Source organism: Bactrocera latifrons, unplaced genomic scaffold, assembly GCF_001853355.1.
Source record: "Bactrocera latifrons isolate USDA-ARS-PBARC rearing strain unplaced genomic scaffold, ASM185335v1 scaffold_12, whole genome shotgun sequence".
Taxonomy (NCBI): domain Eukaryota; kingdom Metazoa; phylum Arthropoda; class Insecta; order Diptera; family Tephritidae; genus Bactrocera; species Bactrocera latifrons.
Genome location: NW_017534630.1, coordinates 891,785 through 915,741, shown reverse-complemented (window position 1 = coordinate 915,741; position 23,957 = coordinate 891,785). Strand labels below are relative to the sequence as shown.

Below are 23,957 nucleotides of genomic sequence, written 5' to 3'. Positions count from 1 at the left end.
AAGTTCTAGAATAAAGAATAAAAAAATTATTTAGCTGTCTGCTCTAAAATATATCACACTATTTGCTTTTCACTAAATTTAATTTCGGTACCAAAATACCTGTTACTACACTAACCCACTCACACGAGCACATACTACTAAACAAGTGTCACGTTCATTTTATTAGTTGCTGTAATCGGTAAGCTTATCAGTTGGATTTGCTCCCGAAAAGCCATACTCATTCATTGGTTATCATTTATCTTCAGTATTATAGCTTTTATTAATATTTTTTGTCAATGCACAGCTAGGCTTTTCTCACGCCGCAATGTGGATCTATTTGATGCATGTTGGGGAAAAAATTTTATAAAATAATTTATTTCAAAATGCAGATTGCAGTTGTCCAGCACTTACAAGGCAACGCTTAAAAATTTAGTGGCCTTACAGCATGAAACACTGAAGAGGTGTCGACAGTGAGAGAAACGGAGTCAACTCTTTACCCTGATCTATTGTACATATATAATATTATTTTGTTCGGGGAATTGAAAATACAAATATTGCCTACTTTTAGGGGAACAAAATGAATATTTGTTCAGCGAAGCGAAGTGAACCGGATATGATAATTCTTATATGGGTAATCATATATTAAAACAATATTGCCTTCAATTAGCCGTAATATTAAAAACGGTACTAACAAGCATTTAAGCCAAGTCACAAACCATGAATCCTTAAAACTATGCGGGTTTGTAATACGGCTGCTTAATGGCTATTATACTCACGCTAGTTGGTACACATGTGCATGAATTCGATGTAGAAGCTTGTATTTAAATTTTTCCATAGCGATCCAGACTTTCGGAAGCTTAAGCAGCTGCAGATGCTCCTGAAGGCATGCTTCGCATAACATTACGAATATGCATAGATTATGTATATAAAAATATTGCTTACTAACCATTGAAATTGTTGCACTGTGCACAGATAAACCAGTCTGTGGCATGGGATTTCAGGTCCTTATACGCTGCTCACATGTCACTCATACGCTCAGTAGTACTTTGGCGCTTGGCAGGCTGAGTTGCACGCCGCTAAGCAGAACGCGCGGAAAATACACTAAATCCGATGGTGCAAAAAACCAATAATAAACGGGTATGTTAGTTGGTATCATAAAAAAGCATACTTGCATATATATGAGTCCACCGTATCTGTGCGTGTGTAGATGAGTGCGCCGAATTGACTTTAATCCATCACTTCCTATTCTTTAGGATTACTTGTATTTGTGTCAATGGCCAACCAGCGGCAAGCCAGTGTAATTAAATTCGCTCACATACATTACCACATTGTGAAATACTGTTATCATAAACGAGTTCATAGAAAGTACGAAAAAATAATTATTAGTGATTATTTTGACACATTTTTGCAATATTCTGGCAGAGACACCTGTGTACGCTGTGACTGTGTGAAATTTTACTCTCCGTTTGAAATGTCTGCAGTTTTTGTATGCTACTTAAAAATATTAACTCTTCTTGTGCTCTTGTGTGAAAGTTGTGCAGCTGTGGATGTGAGCCGACAACGCAATGTAACGGAAGCGGCAAACAGCTGGCAGTATTTGTTTAAACAAGGAGAATCGGCATTGAAATTTTTGTGAGTATACCAATTAATGTTGCAAATGTGCGACATGGAAATTAAATATTTGTAACTTCCAGAAGGTATGTGAAGAGTAAGTGAATATTTATGCTTTCCTCTAATTATGTATTTTATGGTCATGTATCAAAGATATTTACTAACTGACATTTATTTCGATTTACTAACTATTGTGGCAGGTTACAAAGTTAATCAGATCGTAAAAAATGTGTACATTTATTACCAAGTACATTAGTTTGGCACAAAATATTTTTTTTTTTTAATCTAATTTCTCCTCAAATGGTCGCTAGCCTTGGTATAGTATCCGCTAGTAAATTGCATTAGGCATGGCTAGCGTCTACTGATTATGGCAGCTAAGTAGTCGTCTTTTTTTCGTTTGTAGAAGATTATTATGTCTTTTTTAAATAACAATACTATGAGTCTGATCGTTTCAATTTTTGATTGTCAAATATAAGATGTTTAAAAATAAAATATTTGAAAATAGAACCTAAAAAAGTGGAATTTCTGAAATCATTTGATTTTTTCCAAACATATTTTTAGAACTTCTTTAACGGCTCAGTAGGGTCATCTGGCCTTTGTTTTTTTTTTTTTTTGTTTTTGTTTTTTGTTTTTTCATAGACATTTTTATTCTACAATAGAAGGTTTTTCACAAATCACGGGGTATATCGTGGAGTGTATGAAAATATTTTTCGGAATTTTTTGATGACATGTGTTGGAGTAATGGCTGGGGAGATGAAATGCCACTGGCGGATACGATTTCTCATATTTGAATCATCTGAAACATAAGAACCCAATTCATTCTTAAGAAGTACGTTTTTGTAAGTTGCCGGTCCTACTAAAATCATGAAAAAGTGTTGATAAATAAAAAAAATAATTAATACAGAAGAACGTAAATAGAAAAAAAATTTTGTTTTTTTTTTTTTTTTGGAAAAAATATTACCATATAGACTCCTTCAATTTCAAATGAAATACTCCATTCTCACGATTCAAAAGCAAAATGGTTTTGAGTCCATTAAAGACGTAGGTTACCTTTTCTATTTTGAAATTTGGCAATTCTAATGCTGCGAGCTGGCAACCAACAACTTTATCGTAAGGTTGACAGTTTGGGCGCTATTTGTGTTGTTTACAGTAACTTCAAATATTCTTCCAGACAAAATAAAATGTAGTTAATTCGCAAATATTTTTCTGCGATTATTTTTTATAACTTTCGATGTGGAATAACTCATCAAGAGTACATGAATACAGATAATTTAATTTTTGACAATGAAGCTCCATCAAGGGAAAGTGTTTATTGTTGGTATGGTGAATTCAAACGAGATCCTAGATCACTCCTACTTTACTCCTACAAGTTGTCCAAATTAGTTTTTGTTCCTGAAACTATTGATGTTGTGTGCAAACTAATATTGCAATATCATTATATGATCCATGATGAGACTAAATCAACTATATATATATTTTTTTTTTTTTTTTTTTTTTGTTAGTTTTTTTTTTTTTTTTTTTTATTTTTTTTTGTTAGGAAAGCTGAACATGTCGCAACGTACCACTAGAATAACACAGAACACTAAATTCTGTGAGTGGTATAAAATAATCTTTTGCCAGTTGTCTTTCAAGAAATCAGCAAAACCAACTTTCGAAGACAGATCACTTATAACCAAGACAATGTGGTTTCTTACGTATCGACTGAGCCAATTACATTTTTGGGCAAAATCGAAGTTTTGGGTTTGATGAGTCATAGGATCACTTGGCACCGAAGGACGTTTTTATTTCCATTCGCAAAAGATAAACTAATAGGTCAACGTTTTTCGACACCTGAAAAGGCGATTTATACATTCAGATCGCATGTTTTCAAGATACCTCAATCAACGTGGTAAAATTCCTTCGAAAATATCTTATATAAAATATAATAGTTCTTAATCCAGAACGATTTGAAAAACAATAAATCGATTTCCGACGATTAATATTTAATTTTGTTCCGTCTGTTCGTGAAAATGCCATTACAGGATTCATCTTCAACTAAATAGTGTGTAGGATATTTTCTTCTGATTTACATTATCATTATCGCACAAATACATATTACGATTAACGTTTGTTTTTGGAAACAACAGTGGATAATGCGACGTAACATGTCTAACGATAATTTTATCTGTTACCGTAAATGATAAACTTTTCCCTTAAATTATGGTATTTGCTCTAATCAAATATAAAATTGTGTTCTGCTTTAGATTTCATGTCCGTTACATTACTAGTTTGTTGTACTTTTCCACGCGTGCAAATTAGTCGTGAAGTAAATTATTTATTAAATTATTATTCATTTAATTATAGGTCGAAAAAGTATTTTCGTATTTTGTTGGAAAGGTGAGATTTTAAGCTTCGTTTACAAAAAAAATTAAATTCGGTGAAAACAGTTATACCTGTTCAAACATGAGTGAAAATAATAAAGGAATTCGCTATATTTTGAAATATTTGTATAAAAAAGGGAAGAATGCCACGCATGTCACCAATGAAATTTGTGAGGCCCACGAAGACAATGCTGTATCAGTTCGTGTAGCACAACCATGGTTTGCTTCCATTCTGAAAATTTCGAAATTTCGATTTACACTGGTAAAATAATGTCTCTAGCGGGAAAAGGGCAAAAAGTGGTCGACCAAGATGTAACATATTTCTTTATTCATATACGAAAAAACTTTTTCGACTACCCAATATTAATATTATAGTAGGGGAGCCCAAGAGGGGATTTTTGCAGTTACTAAAGCGTGTCAGAAAATTTTATGTAGCACTACCAAATATGAGCCCTTAAGATGGAGGCGTGCGTTGGGAAGAGTTCGTCAGATTAGAGAAAAAAATCGATCCATGGGGAAACTCGAGCGCATTAGATTAAGAGATGGTAAATTACATACATAAATAGGAGTGTAGTAGAGACTTGACACTTTTGTTTATTTCTCGCTCTCTCGCACCGTCACCATACTAGCGTCTGCCGCTATAATGCCATCTGAGCTGATCACCATAGCCTGGTTGTTGTTAGCAGACGATTGACACTTTTGTTTGTTTGTGATGTTTTCTATTCCTCCCTTTCTATTTCGCGCTTGATTATTTTTATGTGACTGTTGTTCGTTTCCTTTTTTAGATTTCTGTGGAAGGCTTATAGGAAAACTATAAGTATATTTAAATCCTTAAAGCATTGAACAGCACATTCAGGGAGCGCTTCCTTGAACTGCAACAGACCAACCACATTCCTAATATTGTGCTCCTTCTTTAGGTCCTTTAAGCTAGCTAGAGAACTCATTATGCTAGACATACTATACTATATATACATACTAACTTTTACATTTTTTCGATTTATAGAAAAAACTATGTCAATGTCACCATCACCGGAAGCGTACCTGAATGCATGGAGTATCAATGTAAAGTATTTTGCGGGAATACTCGTGCGGACCAACTGAATAAAAGCATCGAAATTGCTTTGTTAGTTAATGTGCGTAGCAGTGAAATTAATTAAAACATAAATATATAGTTTAAAATTAATAAATATTAAATTTTTCAGAGCACCAATTGTTCAGCCATACAAGAGCTGCACCTTTATAATGTGGAATTTCCGCAACAAAGAATTTCATTTGGATTTCTTGGTGAATATTTCAATAAGGTGCGTATGCTCTACATTGGCTCATCCAATGTCACCGCCATTGATGCGGGCGCTTTCAAAAAAGGCATCTTCAGGAAGATTCAGTTGGAGAATTTAGAATTGGAGGAATTAAACAAGACAATTTTCAAGAATACTACTAAAATTTTCACGATACTTTCCATCATACAGCGAAATAAGCCAATAGAATTAGTTTGCGATGATTTTCTGGGTTATATCAAATACCAAATAAAAAACTTTACACTGCAAGGCAACATCAAGCACATAACTAATACGACAGCATCGAGTAGTTTGCTCAATAGCTTGAGATATCTGGATTTGAGTTATAACAACTTTACCAATACATTTACCGAAGAGACGTTCGAAAAGTTGTGGGTCGTAGAATATTTGGACTTATCACACTCGAATATACAATACCTACCCGATTATGTGTTTTCCAAAATCACCGACACACTGTTATACCTCAATTTGTCCCATAATCAGCTGACCACAATAAATCATTTGATTTTCGGCAGACATGCAATTTATGATGATTTAATTATCGATTTGAATTATAACCCCTGGAATTGTACGTGCGACTTGCGCACGGAAATGAATTCAATACTGATCTTTCAAAGCAATCCTCCGACATGTCACGAGCCCATCGAATTAGAAATGGTATCGGTATTGGATGAGCGTATATGTCACAGCGAATTGAATATAACTGCAAATTCGACAACACTAAAACCGATCACTACAATAGCAGATTACGGCAACGAGTACATTACGACCCCAACGCGAGAGACTTTATCAACGATTACAACTAAGCAAACTTCAACGATAATTACTACTGTTGGTGATGGCGATGACGACATAATATTAGTACGTTGCCTGGTACCTGGTTTTGCGACCATGGTGACCTGGCACAGCGTTATGTGGCCCGAAACACAGATTCATCTGACAGAACTGCCGAACTTGCGTGTTGAAGTGCTTTTAGAAATAACCGATTCGAAAAAATTATATGGTTTGATTTGGTTTAGTAGCGTTGTGGATGATTACTATAGCATGACAGTTAACTACAATCAATATGGGCTGGGTTGTGTTGGACCCATCAGCTATACAACAATTGTGGCCAATCTGTTACCAAATACTGCCTACACATTTTGTTTGATGCCCAACGATGATTTAAAAATTTCTCCATATCACTGTGATTCACTACACATGAATTCTAATCTTCAAGTAGTCTATAATACATGGTTGTCGCGTGACATGCGGTTCACGGGCATATCGTTGACCGTACTTGGTGTGTTACTTACTTGCCTCTTGGGCATTGCCAGCGTATACATGCTACTAAAACATAAGCCAACACTGTTGAAGGGTAGTAAACGTGTGAAAACCACAAGCGCCAACTCAATGGATATAGTCATCTTTCCAAAGCAGCACTCATTGGAGAATTTGAAGCTCAAGGAACAGACATTGGCGCAGCGCACTTCTCACAGGTGTGTATTGAAATTTTATAAGCAAACGCCTTCCTTCTGCGCAATGAAAGTATATATGTGCAGAGTTTTTCCGAAAAGTAATAGGACTGAGTCGCTTTAAAAACTGTATAAAATGAATCGATAAAAATTAAAACTTTCATAAGAGGCTCCTTCTGCGTCGATGCAACGCTGCCAAGTCAATTTTCAAACATTGAAGGCGTCAAAATTTGGGAGCCGAGGTGCATGCTCCCCTCTGTCGTCTCAAAATGCTTGCCTTTCGTCGGTCTTTTTAGGCAAGGAAACAAAAAGAAATTCGGGAGGGCCCCATCTGGCCTATAGGCCCAGCGGCTGCGGAAGCATTGGGAAGTCTTGGTTATAAAGCACTTCAAAGAAAAGGCGGTGTGAGCCGGGGTGATTTCGTGGAGCATCTTTCAATCGGTTGCAATCTCCTGGCGGACCCGACTGACCCTTCGTTTCAGTGTCTTGAGCACTTTCACATAAATCTTGGCGTCGCCGGTTTGTTCAGGAAGAACAAATTCATGATGGACGATGCCTTTGATGTCAATAAAAACAATGAAAATCGCTTTCACTTCGCTCATGTTTCCCTTTTTTTTGGGCGAGGAGACGCCTGCGTGTGCCGATCGGAAGATTGCCCCTTTTGTCTCGGAATCATACTCAAGTATTCACGTTATTCGAAAATTTGGGGTCACTTTCAAACATGTTCAAATTTTCTTATCACACTTCCACTCACCGCAACCTCTGTTTTAACGAAACACGTCTCGCAAAAATGTTTCTGCTGACTATCCAGGTGCTCAGAAGCAACCCTTTGATGTATTCCCGTATTCCCCTTAATGAGCTTTTCAAGCTCTGTTGCAGTTATTTTGAAGCGTATTCAGTCTCGATTCTATGTATACGTTTTTACTATATTTTCAAATACTCTTTACATACTCATACTTCCGAATCATTTTTCAGCGCCTACGACACTTCCAATAATAGTCCTATCTCCAACAATCACATAATACGTCGTGATTCCGTTGTTAGTGTTGAGAGTAATCAAAGTTATATGAATGCTAACTTATACGAAGTAATACCGGCTTATCTTCGTATACAAGATGCCGCTTCCGATTATGAGAAGAAGTCACTTGAATTGGAATCTATTGACAGTTACATGTCAACCTTGGCACCCAAATACGAATGCACTTCAGTCAGTTATGCAGAAGTTTTGCCCCGAAACAAACGTGCTTCAAATGATCCACTGCCAGCTTTACCAACAGCACGGACGTCTAGTACAACTACTCTTGCGCTGGTGCCTCCTGCGTCGATGCCAATATAACTGTGACGGAAGCGAATGAGAATGCAGAGAGCTGAGATAATAAAATGTAGGGAGCGTGGCGATGTTCACAAATATGAGAACTCGAACAATATCACTAAATTAAAACTGTATACGTGTAGAGTATGTAAATCTATGTATTCTGTTAACGATGTAATAAAGAAGGGAGGACTGAGAAAAGAACTGTTATCTCATTTATGAAACGTCGTTGGAACTGTAGCTCTCTCAGTTTGCAAAATCTCTAGAATAAATATTTGTCCACCACTAAAAACGTAGCCGAAGTCAGCTTCATGTCCATTTAAACTGGACGCTCAAAACCGGAAAACAAAACTTCGAAGCTCCGAGAACTTCCGAAGTTTTCGTGTCAAATTTTGTTCAGCAATTAGGCTCAATGGGTATATAAACAAGCAAAATTGCCGCAAAAAAAAAAAAAAAAAAAAACAAACACCGGTTTACTGTGGCTTCTTGGACGGTGGAATCATCGGTCCATATTTCTATAATTTCACGGTTTTGGTCGGTCGATTGGTTACCAAAATCATGTGATATCACACCGTTAGACTTGTTCCTGCGCGGATATGTAAAGCCTAAAATCTATACGGACAATTCCGCTTCAATTCAATCCTTGTAGCGACACAATACTTGTGTCATACGGCAGTTACCAGTCGAAATGCCCAAACGAGTCATCGAAAATTTAACTCAATGAATGAACAATCTGAGAAGTAGGTCAACATTTGATAAAAATAATCTTCGAAAAATAAATGCTAAAGCAGGTTTTTTCGAATGATGATAAATATTACCCAATAGATTTGAAGCTTATGTATTTTTTCTTTAAAAAATGTAACGAACCTCGAACTGGATCACTCTTACGTTCGATTCCGGAAGCACTGAGCAACAATTATTTATTTTATTATGTAATAATGCTTTGACCGTATTTATTATTGTATTTATTTCTATTTTATTCGCTATGATTTCACATAATGGTCTAATAAAATAAAATCAAATATTGATATACAATACTTATTGCCTCTGCAATGAATCAAAGTCCAGAGACCCTTTGATGTGCGGTACCAAAAACTAAAATATAATGTTCCAAAATTCCAAAAAGTAAATCTKAATCAATTCAGAAATAAAATAAAAAATGTTAAAATTAATCATTTTGGAAAGGGTTAACGGAAATCACTCGAACTACCGCTAATACACGAATATTGTGCTTACTCATTTCCACATAAAGAAGTCACCATCGTGCGTTACACGATCACATCCATCGGCAAGCAGTTGGCTTTATCAAATCAAATAATCATTAATTTATTAGTGCACCGATAAGCAAATCGAATTTAATTGTTTACTAAATAAATTAAGCATGAAAAATCGTTCATAGAGAGATATGCAAAATGCGCTTGGAAATCGTATATGGAAAATCAGTTTATTGAGAGTTGTTGAAGGCGCAAAAGTGGACAGAAAATCACGGCAATCGAGGCGAAACGGTCTTTATACCTACATAAATATAGATATAAATGAGTTTGCGCGTGTGGAAATAGTATTACTAAAATTGTTTTGATTATGATAAAATGTTTAAATCGAAATCATTTCGTATTAATCATGAAATAGACAAAAAGCCGAAAGTACATGACCATTGCTATGAGTCCAAACGAATACGGTAAGATTCTTACTGATTTTAATTTTATATAAAATTGCTTACTAGTATCCTTGTTCACTTCTCAGCTGGATGAAATTTTTGATTATACCATTAATCATCGCTTTCTCATTGCTTTTGGTGCTGAGTAATGTGAATTTCTCGGGCGAGTCATATGAGCACACTGTGACACCTTCCGGTGGAAGCCATACAAGGGAAACAGAAACGCCAACGAAGGAAGTAGTAACCGTATCTAACATCAACCAAGGTATAGCAATGGAGGAAGCTGCACTTGATAATATAAAACTTTATGACGAAGAGGAGAAAAGGAGTGGCGCAGTGGACGTAGCAGTGCAGTACATGAGTGGCGTTCAGCGGCAGCCACATAAGTAAATTAGTTATTAAAAAGAGAAACTTAATTTAAATTGATTAATTAAGGAAGCATTGCTAGAAATTTTAGGTCTATCATTAGACCAAAAATAATTGAGTCGGATGAAAGAGTGACTGCAGGGTCAAAACTCTAGAAAAAACAGAGTCTAAAAGAATATTTTTTCTAAAGAAGATAATTTTTTGTTGGTCAACGTCAAAAAATCAAAAGCTAGTTCTACACAACTTAGTTTCAAAAATGTATACCTTGTTTCTTTTATTGTTTTGCTTTAGGGGCTTCCAATGTACAGACAACAACACGTGTAAGACAGTCATTTGTGTGGGTGGACCCATATATGTTCTCCAAGTTGAACTCGAGTACATTTTGAATTGGTGCGTTAATAAATATTTTGACATCATCATAGAGAATTGCACATTCAACCAAAATACTATTAGCCGATCCACATTCTCAGGTAGTTTCAAGATGTCCACTTTAACAATACGATATTGCACACTCGATACGATCGTCGATAATGCTTTTAACTACCAAACGCTGAATAAATTGACGAGTTTAACATTTGTTGATGTGCAATTGAAATCTTTGAACGCGCAAACGTTTCTTGGATTGGAAACTGTGGAAAATTTCCAACTGTTCAATGTGCTCAAGCAGGTAACTCTGCCTTTGAACGCTAGTAATTTCTTGCAACCAATGGCTACGAGTCTCAGCAATTTAGTGTTGCAACAAACAGAGAAATCATGTTGTTCCAATGCCTGTCTCTTATACACATCTAGATGTGTATAAGAGACAGGACTTGAGCGGCACGAAGTTTAACGACACCCTTAACGGTAATACATTCGCTAAATTATTAGCTGTGCAAGAACTTCGGCTGGCCAATTGCAGTTTGAGCAGAATCGCCGAAAACGTATTCACTGGCATTATGTCCACACTTAAATCGCTCGATTTGCGATATAATCGTTTGCAGACGCTGGACGGTAAGTTCCTATGTGCTGCTATTTCCAAAGGAATCATCATGGAATTGGGGTGGAATATGTGGAGATGCGATTGTGACAATATGGAAACAATTGAGTACATGAAGCAAATAGAAAATAATTCCGCGGCCAATACCGTATGTGCAACACCAACAGATTTAGCAGGCACACAAGTTAGTTCGTCGCAAATAAGCTGTTACAGTGAGAAATTCATATATGAGATGATAATGCATAAATAACAAAATACCTTTTCAGTCACGACCGTACCTACAACAATCTTAACAACCACAGCAGCCACTACAACTACAACTACAACACCAACCACAACTATTACGGTTGAAACCACATTAGCAACAAAAGAGACTAGTGCAGACACTATACCAACATCTTCCACAATTGCAATCGACAGCACAAGTTTAATGGCTTCAGACTCTACCACAAATATTGCGCCGACAACCGTAGATGATAAAACTGAGGAAATTGCAGAATCGAGTCCAGAAACTCTACCAACAACTTATACAACTATCATCGACAACTCAACCTTAATGACGTCAGCTACAACGGAAGGAACAGATGTAAGTGAAAGCACTGGTAAGTATCTTAGAAATTTCTGAAACTATAACTATCCACATCAAAGAAATGAAATGGATTCAGAGATTCGGACAGTTTTGCTAGCGTATCACTATTTTGTGATTATTATAAGCATCTGTTACCATGCAAAGATCCGATGTGTTTTGGGAAAGTCAGAAAAAATATCTTTCTAATATTAGAATATCCTCTTGCCTAAAAGAAATGAAATCTGGGCAATACTTCTCCTATCCCCATCTTTTGTACCTAATTAATCGATTTTCAAGCATCCTTACAGCTTATATATTGTTTAGTCTGTTAGTTTTCTTAATTTGCAAATTGCATAAGAATAATTATTCGGTTATATCCGATATGAGCTCCTCCTTACTTGTTACAATTACCTTTTTCCGACAGTCTTGGCCATAATATTTTCAAGTTCGTCATCATATCAGAACACAGAGCTCTTATTTGGAGATGGTGAACTGGAATTCAGAAAATAGAACGAACTTGACATGAAATTATTAAAGAGCGAAAAAAGAGTTTGCCCGCAATATGATGCCAAATTTGGTTTAATCAGACATTTGGTTTAATTAGGCACTGCTTACGCTGTTATAGCCGAGTTTGCAACAGCGCACCAGTCGTTCTTACTTTTCACTGTTCGGCGCCAATTGGAGACTCCAAGTGTAACCAGGTTCTATTCAACATAGGTCTTCCTCTTCACCTGTTTGCTCTGGCGGGTACAACGTGGAATACTCTCAGAGCTGAAGTGTTTTCATCTATTCGGATGATATGACCTAGCCAGTGAAGCCGCTGTCTCTTATTTCGATTAACTATGGCAATGTCGTCGTATACCTCGTAGAGCACATCGTTCCATTTACTGCGGTATTCACCATTGCCAACACGCAAAAGACCATAAGTCACGCCTCATACCATACCATAGCAGTACAGGTGATTATGGGTGACTTGTAGAGTTTTGCCTACTCAGTCCGAAGAACTTAGCACGTGTTGCACCCTTATAGAAGATTGTACATTCTCTATTTAGTTCGAGATGAACTATTTTCTCCAGGAGTAGATTAAAGAAGTCGCAAACTGATAAGGCCCAATCAAATTGTTGACCGTGGGCTATAACCTTTATCATAGACAAAACGTTATAAGCTTTATTGAGCAGACTAATCCCATGGTAGTTACCGCAGATTGTGATGTTTCCCTTTTTGTGGATTGGGAAGATCACACACTGGTGGCACCAGGTCTTTTGGCCCAAATCCAAAGTGAAAACGATTCTCATTGTCTTTTTTGACATCAACAAGACTCAAACCATGGGTCACTCGGGTTCGACAAGACATCGCAGCCGATTTGGAAGTCGCATCACGATAGTGCGTCGACTTGCACCGCCTTTGTAACCTCCCTACAGCCCAGATGTGACCCCCTGGACTTTGTTTTGTTTCCTTGCCCAAAAAGGCCGATGATAGGGGATCCAGGCAGTGTGCACCTCACGGCTATACCGGAAAATGCCTTCCGTGACACCTTCAATGCTTGGAAATCGCGCTGGCAGCGTTGCATCGACGCAGAAGGAGTCTATTTCTAAAGTTTTTAAAGAATTGGTTCAATAAATTTTTTTAAATCGACTCGGTCCTATTACTATCCGGACAAACCCTGTACAACTTGGCTTTCGACGTCTACAACAGGGTACAATACAGAAACTACAAGATTTACCACAACTATCCTTCTTAGTACATTATCTTATAGCGCAGACACTTTTCACTTCATTACCCTATCTCAAGAAATAGTGTTGCGCACATTATTGAAACAACTTCTGGAGCAACCCAACAAGTCTGAAAACCGCGACTTTCTTTTGTTCAGGGGCGGTCCTAACGGTAGCTAAGACATCGCTAGAATTGTGTTGACAAAGAATAAGCAGCATTTTCAAAATATCTTTTTCGGAAAGTTCGCAAATATGGCTGAAATTGCGTTTAAGAAAGTTACTAGTGTGGTCTCTTAAACAGACTTTATTAAACCTACAAGAAAAAATTCGGACTTGATATAAATAAGTAGTAAGCTGTATTGTAGTTTATTAGAGAAGAGTATAGATTTCTTTAAAGGTTAACAATTTTTCAGATAAAACTTTGGTCTCAACAATAGTTACAACGATTTCTCCAACAAAACCCAAATATACTACTATCAGTACATCTGCAGGAACAACTAGCGAGACTGTCACACCACCTTCATCACCAATGACGTCCACGACTGAAGACAACTCATCTAAGGAAACATCCAAACCCATATCGACAACAACAACGCCACAACTAACCGACACAACAAACGACAATACAACCTTAACTTTTTTTACGGGAACAATAACAATACCAATAGCAACTGATGATACTACGGAAGGAACAACAAAGGGAACTGTTAACCCCGAAAATACAACGGAAATTGTTATCAGTAAGTACAAATCTTGGATGGTTTTAGAGACCTGTTAATTCTTATTTCGAAATGTATGTATTTCAATTAATCCATTGTATGAAAAACTCACTTCTAATCTCACGGTTTTCACACGTTTTTACCTATTTCAATCGCAAAGATACGACCCTGACCTGGAGCACCTTCGTTCCCACGACGATTATACCATCAACAAATTCTTGCTTTGGAAATAAAGCGCCAAAGTATTTACCTTGCAGCGATATCGTAGCCTTTAAGCTATGTGACTATGACGTCACTTTCAATGTGGCCCCCATATCATCGCGAAGTGTGCAATTGCAAATCGGTGGCGGTGCGAATGATTTACACATAATCTACTTTCGAGTGACGGACAACAGTATAAGTGAGGATGTGGAGATCGAGAATAATATCGAAATCGTTATAAATAACTTAGTGCCGAATGGAAGTTATACCTTCTGTCTCATACCGAAGAATAAAATGAGTACCTCACCATTTAATTGCCGTTCAGCGCACTTGCCGCAACTTGAAGCATGGTTGGAGTATAACGCTGTTGCGCTTTTTTGCACGATCGCCATACTCGTAACTGTTGTTTGCGCAGTTATGGGGGTGACAGGAGTATATTTTCTACTGCGTTGGCGGCCAACTTTCTTGTATGGCAATAAACGTTTGCATCGTATTGCTTCGACCACGCACGAAGTGCTACTACTACCGAAACCGATTCGCACATCTGTAGACTCGAAAACATACGCACTCAGTGAACTCTCCAAAATGCATTCATCGGTCAGCGATTCATTGACACCGGAGAATTACTTAAATATTAATTCGTATGATTATATGCAGTACGTCAAAGATATCGAGTTGAAGAAACAACGAAGAGTGGCACATATTTCCACGAATCAGCCTCCGATACATCGAGCCCCTGCATTGCCACCAAATGTTGTTGGCGCTGCAACGAATAGCTACACCAGTGGTTATATACCAATTCGACATCCCTCACAGCTATCGGCAGTAGTAATGAAAGACGCGCAACAGCAGCAGAGGGGTGTACGTAGGGGTGCACCGACGAATTTACCGCCAGAGCCAGTGGATGTCGTGGAGAACGAATATGAAAGCTTGGATTATTATCAGGAAATTTATTAAATGATTTAATGAAATTTTAGAAATATTTTAGTCTTCGATTGTTAATTGAGATTATATAATAATAAAGATAATACATAATATAATATAATTGTAAAGTCAAGAAGAAGCTGCGGGGCATACCTCTCTTCATTTAATCACGGTCTGGCTATTTGGTGTTCGTTTTTGCTTTCAAGCAGTTTGTAGTGCGAAATAAACAATTAATTGAGTCTCAATTTCAACTTAATTGTCATTAAATTTACCAAAAATTTCTTAAGTAGTAAAGAAAAACTATTAATATAGTATATATATAATATATATTAATGAAAACTTAAAATAAACAAGTTAAAATTGAATAATCTTTGTTTTTAATACTAAATATACCAGCATTACATTTGCTTCCTAAACTCATGAGATATGCGAATTACCATGAAATTAAACGCCTTTCGTTTCGAAAAAAAATAAAATTCCTTCTTTGCCTACGGGCTCACTGAATTCTATTTATCAGGCAATTGTCAGCTATAATTCAAACAATAGTCACTTGATTAGTACGCAGATAAGCAAATCATTATTAATTGTTCATCAAATAAATTAAATATGGAAAATTGTTGGTACTTGTGATATGGAAATTGAATATTGAAAATCAGTTTGTTAGGAGTGGTTGAAAGGATATAGTCAAGTGAAAATCTAAGCGGAACTGAAAATCGAAACCCAAAGATAAATTAAAAAGTACGACTATTTAATTTTTATAAATATTCACGGTTACTTATACCCTTTTTAGTTCATAGCTGAATGAGAGTTTTAATTATGCCACTACTAATCGCTTTCTCATTGCTTTTGCTGTTGAATAATGTGAGCCTTTCGTTTGAGTCATATGAGTTGACACCTTCAGACGAAGTCATTGCAGTTGCAGCACCAAGCCAAATAAAGAACGTAATCTCTAACGCTAGCACCGACGGCGGTATTCTGTTGCAGATGTATGGACTTAAGAGTTTGTTTCAGTAGGGCACTTGAACAAGGTTCAGCCAGTAGCAACGACAAAGTAAGGAAGCATTTGCAGACTCAGCCGATTAATCAACTCAAAATTAGTTAGTTTTTTTTTTTTTTTTTAAGAATTTTCATTACGAAAATTTCATACAATTTCCAGAATACTGTTTACACCAACTATTAAGAGTTAGTAATTTACTTTTTAACTGGCTGAGGGTAGTTTTATATCTCCACTAAATAAATGATATAACGGTAAATTTATAGAATTTACTTTTAAAAAATTTATCGTCTGTTTGGTAAAGTCATTTGGTCTTGTTTAAAACTTGAAAACTGAGCTGGTAAAAAATATCTACGATAACTAAAATTCAAGCCGGACCCACTCTACGCTTGAACGGATAATGCTAATAAAAACATTTAGAAGTGACATTAACGGACTATAGTTTCGTTTTGCATGTCCAGTTCTAATCAACCTTCACATTCATATTGCTACAAAAGTGGTTGAATTAGATCCAACATATGGATAGACTAATTAGTTTAGAGAAATTTGACGTACTAGAAACTTCATATCACAATTCTAATAAATTTCGTTAAAATACTGTTGCTTTCATAGTTATATAGTAGTTCGTTTTCCTCAATACTACTACATTATGTACATATATTTTTTAGGGTTTTTGCTTGTACAGACAATAACTCGTGTCAGAACATAAAATGCTCGGGAGGTCCGATATATACACTCCAAGTTGAATTCGAGTACATTTGGAATTGGTGCGGTAATAAATATTTTGACGTCATCATAGAGGATTGCACATTCAACCAAAATACTATTAGCCGATCCACATTCTCAGGGAGTTTCAAGTTGTCCACGTTAACAATACGAAATTGCCAGCTCGATACGATCGCCGATAATGCTTTTAACTACAAAACGCTGAATAAATTGACGAATTTAACATTTGTGGATGTGCAATTGAAATCTTTGAACGCGCAAACGTTTCTTGGTTTGGAAGCTGTGGAAAATTTCCAACTGTTCAATGCGCTCAAGCAGGTAACTCTGCCTTTGAACGCTAGTAATTTCTTGCAACCAATGGCTACGAGTCTAAGCAATTTAGTGTTGCTACAAACAGAGGAATCATGTTGTTCCAATGCCATCTATGATCCCACTGAGTGGTTGGGTGGTAACAGCGCCACCGTCTAYAGTAAACTAACGTATGTCGACTTGAGCGGCACGAAGTTTAACGACACACTTAACGGTAATACATTCGCAAAATTATCAGCAGTGCAAGAACTTCGGCTGGTCAATTGCAGTTTGAGCAGAATCGCCGAAAACGTATTCACTGGCATTTTGTCGACACTTAAATCGCTCGATTTGCGATATAATCGTTTGCAGACGCTGGACGGTGAGTTCCTAGGCGCTGCTATTTCCAAAGGAATCATCATGGAATTGGGGTGGAATATGTGGAGATGCGATTGTGACAATATGGAAACAATTGAGTACATGAAGCAAATAGAAAATAATTCCGCGGCCAATACCGTATGTGCAACACCAACACATTTAGCAGGCACACAAATCCGTTTTGCGCAGCTAAGGTGCCATGGTGAGAAATCTATACAATATACAAGAGTAAGTAAATAGCTTTTATTACAAAATATCAACTTATCACGACTTTATCGATTTTTTCAGACACAACCACGCTTACAACCATTATGACGAACTTAACTACTATAGGAGTCACTACAACTATAGCTATGGAAACGAAAACAACAATGGTCACAACCACAGATTATACCACAAGGGAACCGACAAAACCTATCAGTAAAGCAACTTCAACTTCAATTTCTTCTACAAATACAATCACTGCCTCAACTTTGCCGATATCAACCGCTGATATAACATCGACTACTGCAAGTGATAAGACTGAAGACAACACAGACTCTACTACAATTATAAGTGCCGATACTACTACTACGACTTCATCGTCTATCACAAGTATTGTGCCGACAACTTTAGATGAAAGTATTGAGGTAACCACAGAGTCTAACTCAAAAACTTCATCAACGTCTTCTACAACTGCAAACGACAACTCAACCTTTCCGACTTCAGCCTCTGGCACAAGTATATCGCCGACAACTACTGTTGATAGGACTGAGAAAACGACAGAGTCTAACTCAGAAACTCCATCATCGCCTTTTACAAATATAAGTGCCGATACAACTACTATGACTTCATCCTCTATCACAATTATTGTGCCGACAACTTTAGATGATAGCACTGAGGTAACCACAGAGTCTAACTCAAAAACTTCATCAACGTCTTCTACAACTGCAAACGACAACTCAAACTTTCCGACTTCATCCTCTGCCACAAGTATAACGTCGACAACTACTGTTGATAGGACTGAGGAAACGACAGAGTCTAACTCAGAAATTCCACCAACATCTTCTACGACTCCAAACAACGACACAACAGTATCGACTACATCTTCTGACACAAGTAAAATGCCGACCACTTCGGATTCCACTATTATAAACACAACACAGTCTAATTCAGAAAATCCATCAAAATCTTCTACAACTACAAACCACAACCCCATCTCGTCGACTTCATCCTTTGCCACAAGTATAACGCCGACAACTAATGATGATAGGACTGAGGAAACAACAGAGTCTAACGCAGAAACTTCGGAAACAACTTCTGCAATCACAATCAACCAACCAACCTTGTCGACCTCTTCGTCAACCGCAATTATGACGCTAGCAACACCACATGATAAAGTTGAGGAAACAACTGTATCTGCTTCCTCGGGTGCAGCAAGCATTCACCGATGGTAACATTATAACTCGAAGTAAAATTTGTAGTTTAAAAGTTTAAAATGTGTTCTTGTTAAACGATGTTGTCTCAATCTTTCCAAATGCATATTATTCGCATTGACTTGGTAAAAAAAAAAAAATATATATGTATATATACAATGAAACTCCATAAAATATACTGGAAATATATAAACCTATTGTTTTCTGTTAATGCAACATATTAAGGGTAAGAAAGAATTAAATTCATGTAGATGTATTAGATTTTCTGAGAAATTTCGAATTTGTTCACATGGATAGGAATGAATCGTCTCAGATGCAGAGTATACGTAGGATTGCAGAGGCAAGATTATCTCTAGATCCAGTGGATGTCATGGAAAGTAAATGCGAAAGTTTGGCTTATACAGAAAATAGCGACAAACAGTCAAAATATAGCTATCTTTAGAAGCTACAACCCAATGACTGGGGCATGTCTCTTTTCGTTTAATAACCAGTGCTATTAAGTTGTTTTCATAAAATAATGTTGTGCAATAAAATACAACTGTAGATATTATTGAACTTTGAGGAATAAACTTAAGCACGATTCCTTTTTAGGTTAGTTTATGTCAGAAACAATGAGTGTATTATATTATATTAAATTATTTAACTTGCAGATCTGCAAATTTCAGTCATTCTGGGGATGGCAACTATGTACTGGGTTTGTCCGGAAAGTAATAGGATTGAATCTATATAAAAAATTTCATTAAACCAATCCTTACAATTCTTTTTAAGTTTTCAAACTAGGCTCCATTTGCGTCGATGAAGCGTAATTTCCACCATTGAAGGAGTCGCGAAAGGCATTCTTCGGAATAGCTGAGGTGTTCTGTCGTCTCAAAATGCTTGCCTTTCATCGGCCTTTTCGTTGCGTTGGGATGCCGATCCAATCAGCTGCGATGTCTTGAGTTGGCCCTTCACTTGAGGCTCTTGACGACGTTCTGCGTAAAACTTTCCGTTGAAGGTTTGTCCATGAGGGAGAAATTCATGGTGGATGATGTCTTTGATGTCAAAAAAGACAATGAGCATCGTTCAGTTGCTAGGTTAGAAATACAAAAAATTCCTTTGTCCAACCTGTTGTAGGGTTGGACCGGCTGAGTTAATAAGCTTTAGAAACGACTAGCTGCTAATTTTTTCTTTCAAAAATCTAACCTAACTTATCTATTTAGGCTTTAGGCCAACCTAGTCCCTGAATGCCCTTATTAAAGTTTCAATTATTTGAATAATTAAGTGATCTTAATTGCTATGGTATTTATTATAGCTTTACAAGTAGAAAAAGAAAGCATTACATTGGAAGATTTCAAATAAATTTGATATGAAAACACTAAGACTCAATAGAAAGGCTAAGACTGAAATGAGGTCGAAGTAGTTAGTCTGGAATTGTAAAAAGATGAAGACACTAAACGATATCATTGACCTTCCGAAACGAACCATCAGCTGTTTGAGACGTTTCGCGGCTCCTAACGTTTCAATCGCAGTAAATTTTTCAGCAAAAGTGTAAAAATGTAAGGAATTTTTATCGAACATAGAGAAGAAGTAGCATGGGACTCACTTGATTGAATTTCGTCTCATTTGGAAACACAATAGTACTTGCATTCTTCAATTGATGCAATTTTCAATGGAATTAGTATAAATCTTGTTAGAGAAGAATGCTTGGTTGTGCGATATGTTAATTAGCCTGCATTATCATGAAATTAACGGACTTCCTGTTCGTGATTCCTGCCCTCGGTGATTTTAGAAATTATATAATTTTCTTCATTGCCTACTGGTTCACTGAGTGCCACTTATCAGCCAATTGCCGGCTTTAAATCAAGCAATAGCCATTTTGTTAGCACGCAGATAAGCAATTCATTATTAACTTTGTAACAAATAAATTAAATATGGAAAACTGTTGGTATTTGCGATTAGAAATGGAATATGAAAAATCAGTTTGTAGGGAGTGGTTAAATGAATAACTGTGAACTAAAAATTACGGCAATCAAAACAAAAGGATATATCCGAATTCAAGTTTGTATAAAGAGTGTAAAAATAATCCTTAAAACGGATCCCTTCGCATAAATAACTACATAGATAATAAAACGAAAATAAGATTTTCGTTGATTTGTAAACTGTATAAATTTCTCAACTTGCCTTTTAATCCCTTTATTCAATTCTCAGCTTGATGAAAGTTTCCATTATGCCACTACGCATTGCTTTCCCATTCCTCTTGGTGTTGAGTATTTCGAAGTATTTGGTTGAATCGTATGATTTGGTCTCGGCAGCTTCAGATGGGGGCGATGCAATTACAGCACAAGGTCCAATGAGGAACGTAATCACTATCGCTAGCATTAACTACGGCGTACCGATGAAGCAAGATTTAATTCATAGCGGTGAAAGTAGGGGCGAAGAAAAGGAAGATGTGGTGGATGTTACTACGCAGTACTGGAACGATGCTCAGGCAATGGCGGCGACCACGTAAGCAAAAACAGAATCACGCAATTTCACGGTTTTAGACCAATAGTTTCATAGGGAAAGTTATTCAGAATGAACCGTAGAATATTTCGCCAGTTCCGAGCTTTCTTCGCGTTTATTTACCAAAAAATGTGACATCCACATTACAGGATTATGTCTTCCAAACAATTAAATATTTCCTTTTATTTAGGAATTCCTATTGCACAGACAAAAACACGTGTAAGACAGTAATTTGTGTTGGTGGACTCATCTACGATCTCCAAGTTGAATTCGATTACATTTTGAATTGGTGCGGTAATAAATATTTTGACGTCATCATAGAGAATTGCACATTCAACCAAAATACTATTAGCMGATCCACATTCTCAGGGAGTTTCAAGTTGTCCACGTTAACAATACGAAATTGCCAGCTCGATACGATCGCCGATAATGCTTTTAACTACAAAACGCTGAATAAATTGACGAATTTAACATTTGTGGATGTGCAATTGAAATCTTTGAACGCGCAAACGTTTCTTGGTTTGGAAGCTGTGGAAAATTTCCAACTGTTCAATGCGCTCAAGCAGGTAACTCTGCCTTTGAACGCTAGTAATTTCTTGCAACCAATGGCTACGAGTCTCAGCAATTTAGTGTTGCAACAAACAGAGAAATCATGTTGTTCCAATGCCATCTATGATCCCACTGAGTGGTTGGGACGTAACAGCGCCACCGTCTACAATAAACTAACGTATGTCGACTTGAGCGGCACGAAGTTTAACGACACCCTTAACGGTAATACATTCGCAAAACTATCAGCAGTGCAAGAACTTCGGCTGGCCAATTGCAGTTTGAGCAGAATCGCCGAAAACGGGTTCCTGTCTCTTATACACATCTAGATGTGTATAAGAGACAGGCCAATACCGTATGTGCAACACCAACAGATTTAGCAGGCACACAAATCCGTTTTGCGCAGCTAAGGTGCCATGGTGAGAAATCTATACAATATACAAGAGTAACTAAWTAGCTTTTATTACAAAATATCAACTTATCACGACTTTATCGATTTTTTCAGACACAACCACGCTTACAACCATTATGACGAACTTAACTACTATAGGAGTCACTACAACTATAGCTATGGAAACGAAAACAACAATGGTCACAACCACAGATTACACCACAAGGGAACCGACAGGACCTATAAGTCAAGAAAATTCAATTTCTTCCACAAATACAATCGCTAACTCAACGTCTTCTACAACTATAAGCGCCGATTCAACCTTTCCGACTTCAAGCTCTATCACAAGTATATCACCGACAACTACTGTTGATAGAACTGAGGAAACCACAGAGTCTAACGCAGAAGCTCCATCAACATTTTCCATGACTACGAACAAAAACGCAATGTCGACTTCATCCTCTGGCACAAGTATAACGCCGACCACTTTAGATTCCAGTATCATTAACGCAACATGGTCTCATTCACAAACTTCGTCAACGATTTCTACAACTACAAACGATAACTCAACCCTCCCGACCTTGTCGACTTCATCGTCAACCACAATTATGATGCCAACAACTTCAGATGATAAGGCTGAGGAAACAACTGTACCGACTTCTTCGGGTGCTGCAAGTATTCATCGATGGTAAGAAGATAACTCGTAGCACTTAGCTTGAATGTTCTATTTTTAAACGAGTTTTCCCAAAACGCTATTTACCATACTTTACTCCCTCATATGAGTCGACTTGATCTATTCTAAAAAAATGTTTACATACGTTAAAAGAAATAAATATATATGCATTATTCAAGTCTGTTTTTTCTTCCTGGAATGGAAAATATTACGGAGTAAAGAGTTCAGGTGGAACTCTATATTAGATCCCTTTCCATAATTTTCTTAAGTCAATATGCAAAAAGTCGTCTTTGTACGTCTGATTTTAGAATGTGGTGACGTTGACTGTTCAAAACGATCTATTCACTCGACTAGGCCTTACCTCTACAGTGTAGTTAGCCCATGTAGTGGCCCATTAATGGTCCATTAGAGAGCTCAAAGCAAACGGAATTGTTTGTTTTGACAAATAATCGGGTGTATATTGTACTGTTCGAGCGGTAGTTGAAATAAATTGTAAAAAGCTGTAATAATAGAAATACCATTTCTGATATGCTTTAAATATAGGTAGGTCTTTCAAAAGTTGAAGTTTATATTTATTATACATTAAACATTTTAATCCATAATAAGCTAAATAGCAAGTTGTGATCGATTTAGAGCTCTAATCTGTTTATATTATATAACGAAATTGGTTTGTTCGCTATATATACATATATAGATGGTCAGGATGAAAGCATTAATTGATTCTGCGTGTGCCTGTCTGTAAATCCGTCCGTCTGTTCATGGAACCAAAAACCTTGAATACGCTCTACACACACAAAAATTTGTAGGAAGTTTTCACTTCCTGAAATAAGTCGTACTCTAGCACTTATATGGTTTTTGACTCACAGGATCCTACTTAAAGTCGGTTTTGATGCAAATTCGAGAAAAATCCTTTACTATTTTGAACAGA

General features: G+C 36.8%; 4 protein-coding genes across 4 annotated transcripts; all 4 read left to right on the top strand.

Annotated features, from left to right (window-relative positions):
* Nucleotides 1-5,081: 5,081 nt before the first annotated feature.
* LOC108978210 lies at nt 5,082-8,191 on the top strand. The gene is made up of 3 exons (XM_018948365.1): nt 5,082-5,093; nt 5,153-6,726; nt 7,678-8,191. Exons 1-3 carry the CDS (start codon nt 5,082-5,084, stop codon nt 8,036-8,038), a joined length of 1,947 nt encoding a protein of 648 aa, XP_018803910.1. The 3' UTR covers nt 8,039-8,191.
* A 1,412-nt stretch (nt 8,192-9,603) lies between these two features.
* Nucleotides 9,604-15,170, top strand: LOC108978209. Its single transcript, XM_018948364.1, has 8 exons — nt 9,604-9,692; nt 9,758-10,057; nt 10,329-10,357; nt 10,508-10,726; nt 10,827-11,225; nt 11,280-11,615; nt 13,707-14,033; nt 14,173-15,170. The coding sequence occupies exons 1-8, from the start codon at nt 9,604-9,606 to the stop codon at nt 15,168-15,170; spliced, it is 2,697 nt and encodes an 898-aa protein (XP_018803909.1).
* A 783-nt stretch (nt 15,171-15,953) lies between these two features.
* LOC108978207 (uncharacterized threonine-rich GPI-anchored glycoprotein PJ4664.02-like) lies at nt 15,954-18,959 on the top strand. Its single transcript, XM_018948363.1, has 3 exons — nt 15,954-16,123; nt 16,800-17,725; nt 17,812-18,959. Exons 1-3 carry the CDS (start codon nt 15,954-15,956, stop codon nt 18,957-18,959), a joined length of 2,244 nt encoding a protein of 747 aa, XP_018803908.1.
* A 1,964-nt stretch (nt 18,960-20,923) lies between these two features.
* Nucleotides 20,924-23,048, top strand: LOC108978206 (cell wall protein DAN4-like). Its single transcript, XM_018948362.1, has 6 exons — nt 20,924-20,975; nt 21,126-21,422; nt 21,610-21,713; nt 21,789-22,190; nt 22,295-22,384; nt 22,471-23,048. Exons 2-6 carry the CDS (start codon nt 21,130-21,132, stop codon nt 23,046-23,048), a joined length of 1,467 nt encoding a protein of 488 aa, XP_018803907.1. The 5' UTR covers nt 20,924-20,975; nt 21,126-21,129.
* The last annotated feature ends 909 nt before the right edge of the window (nt 23,049-23,957 follow it).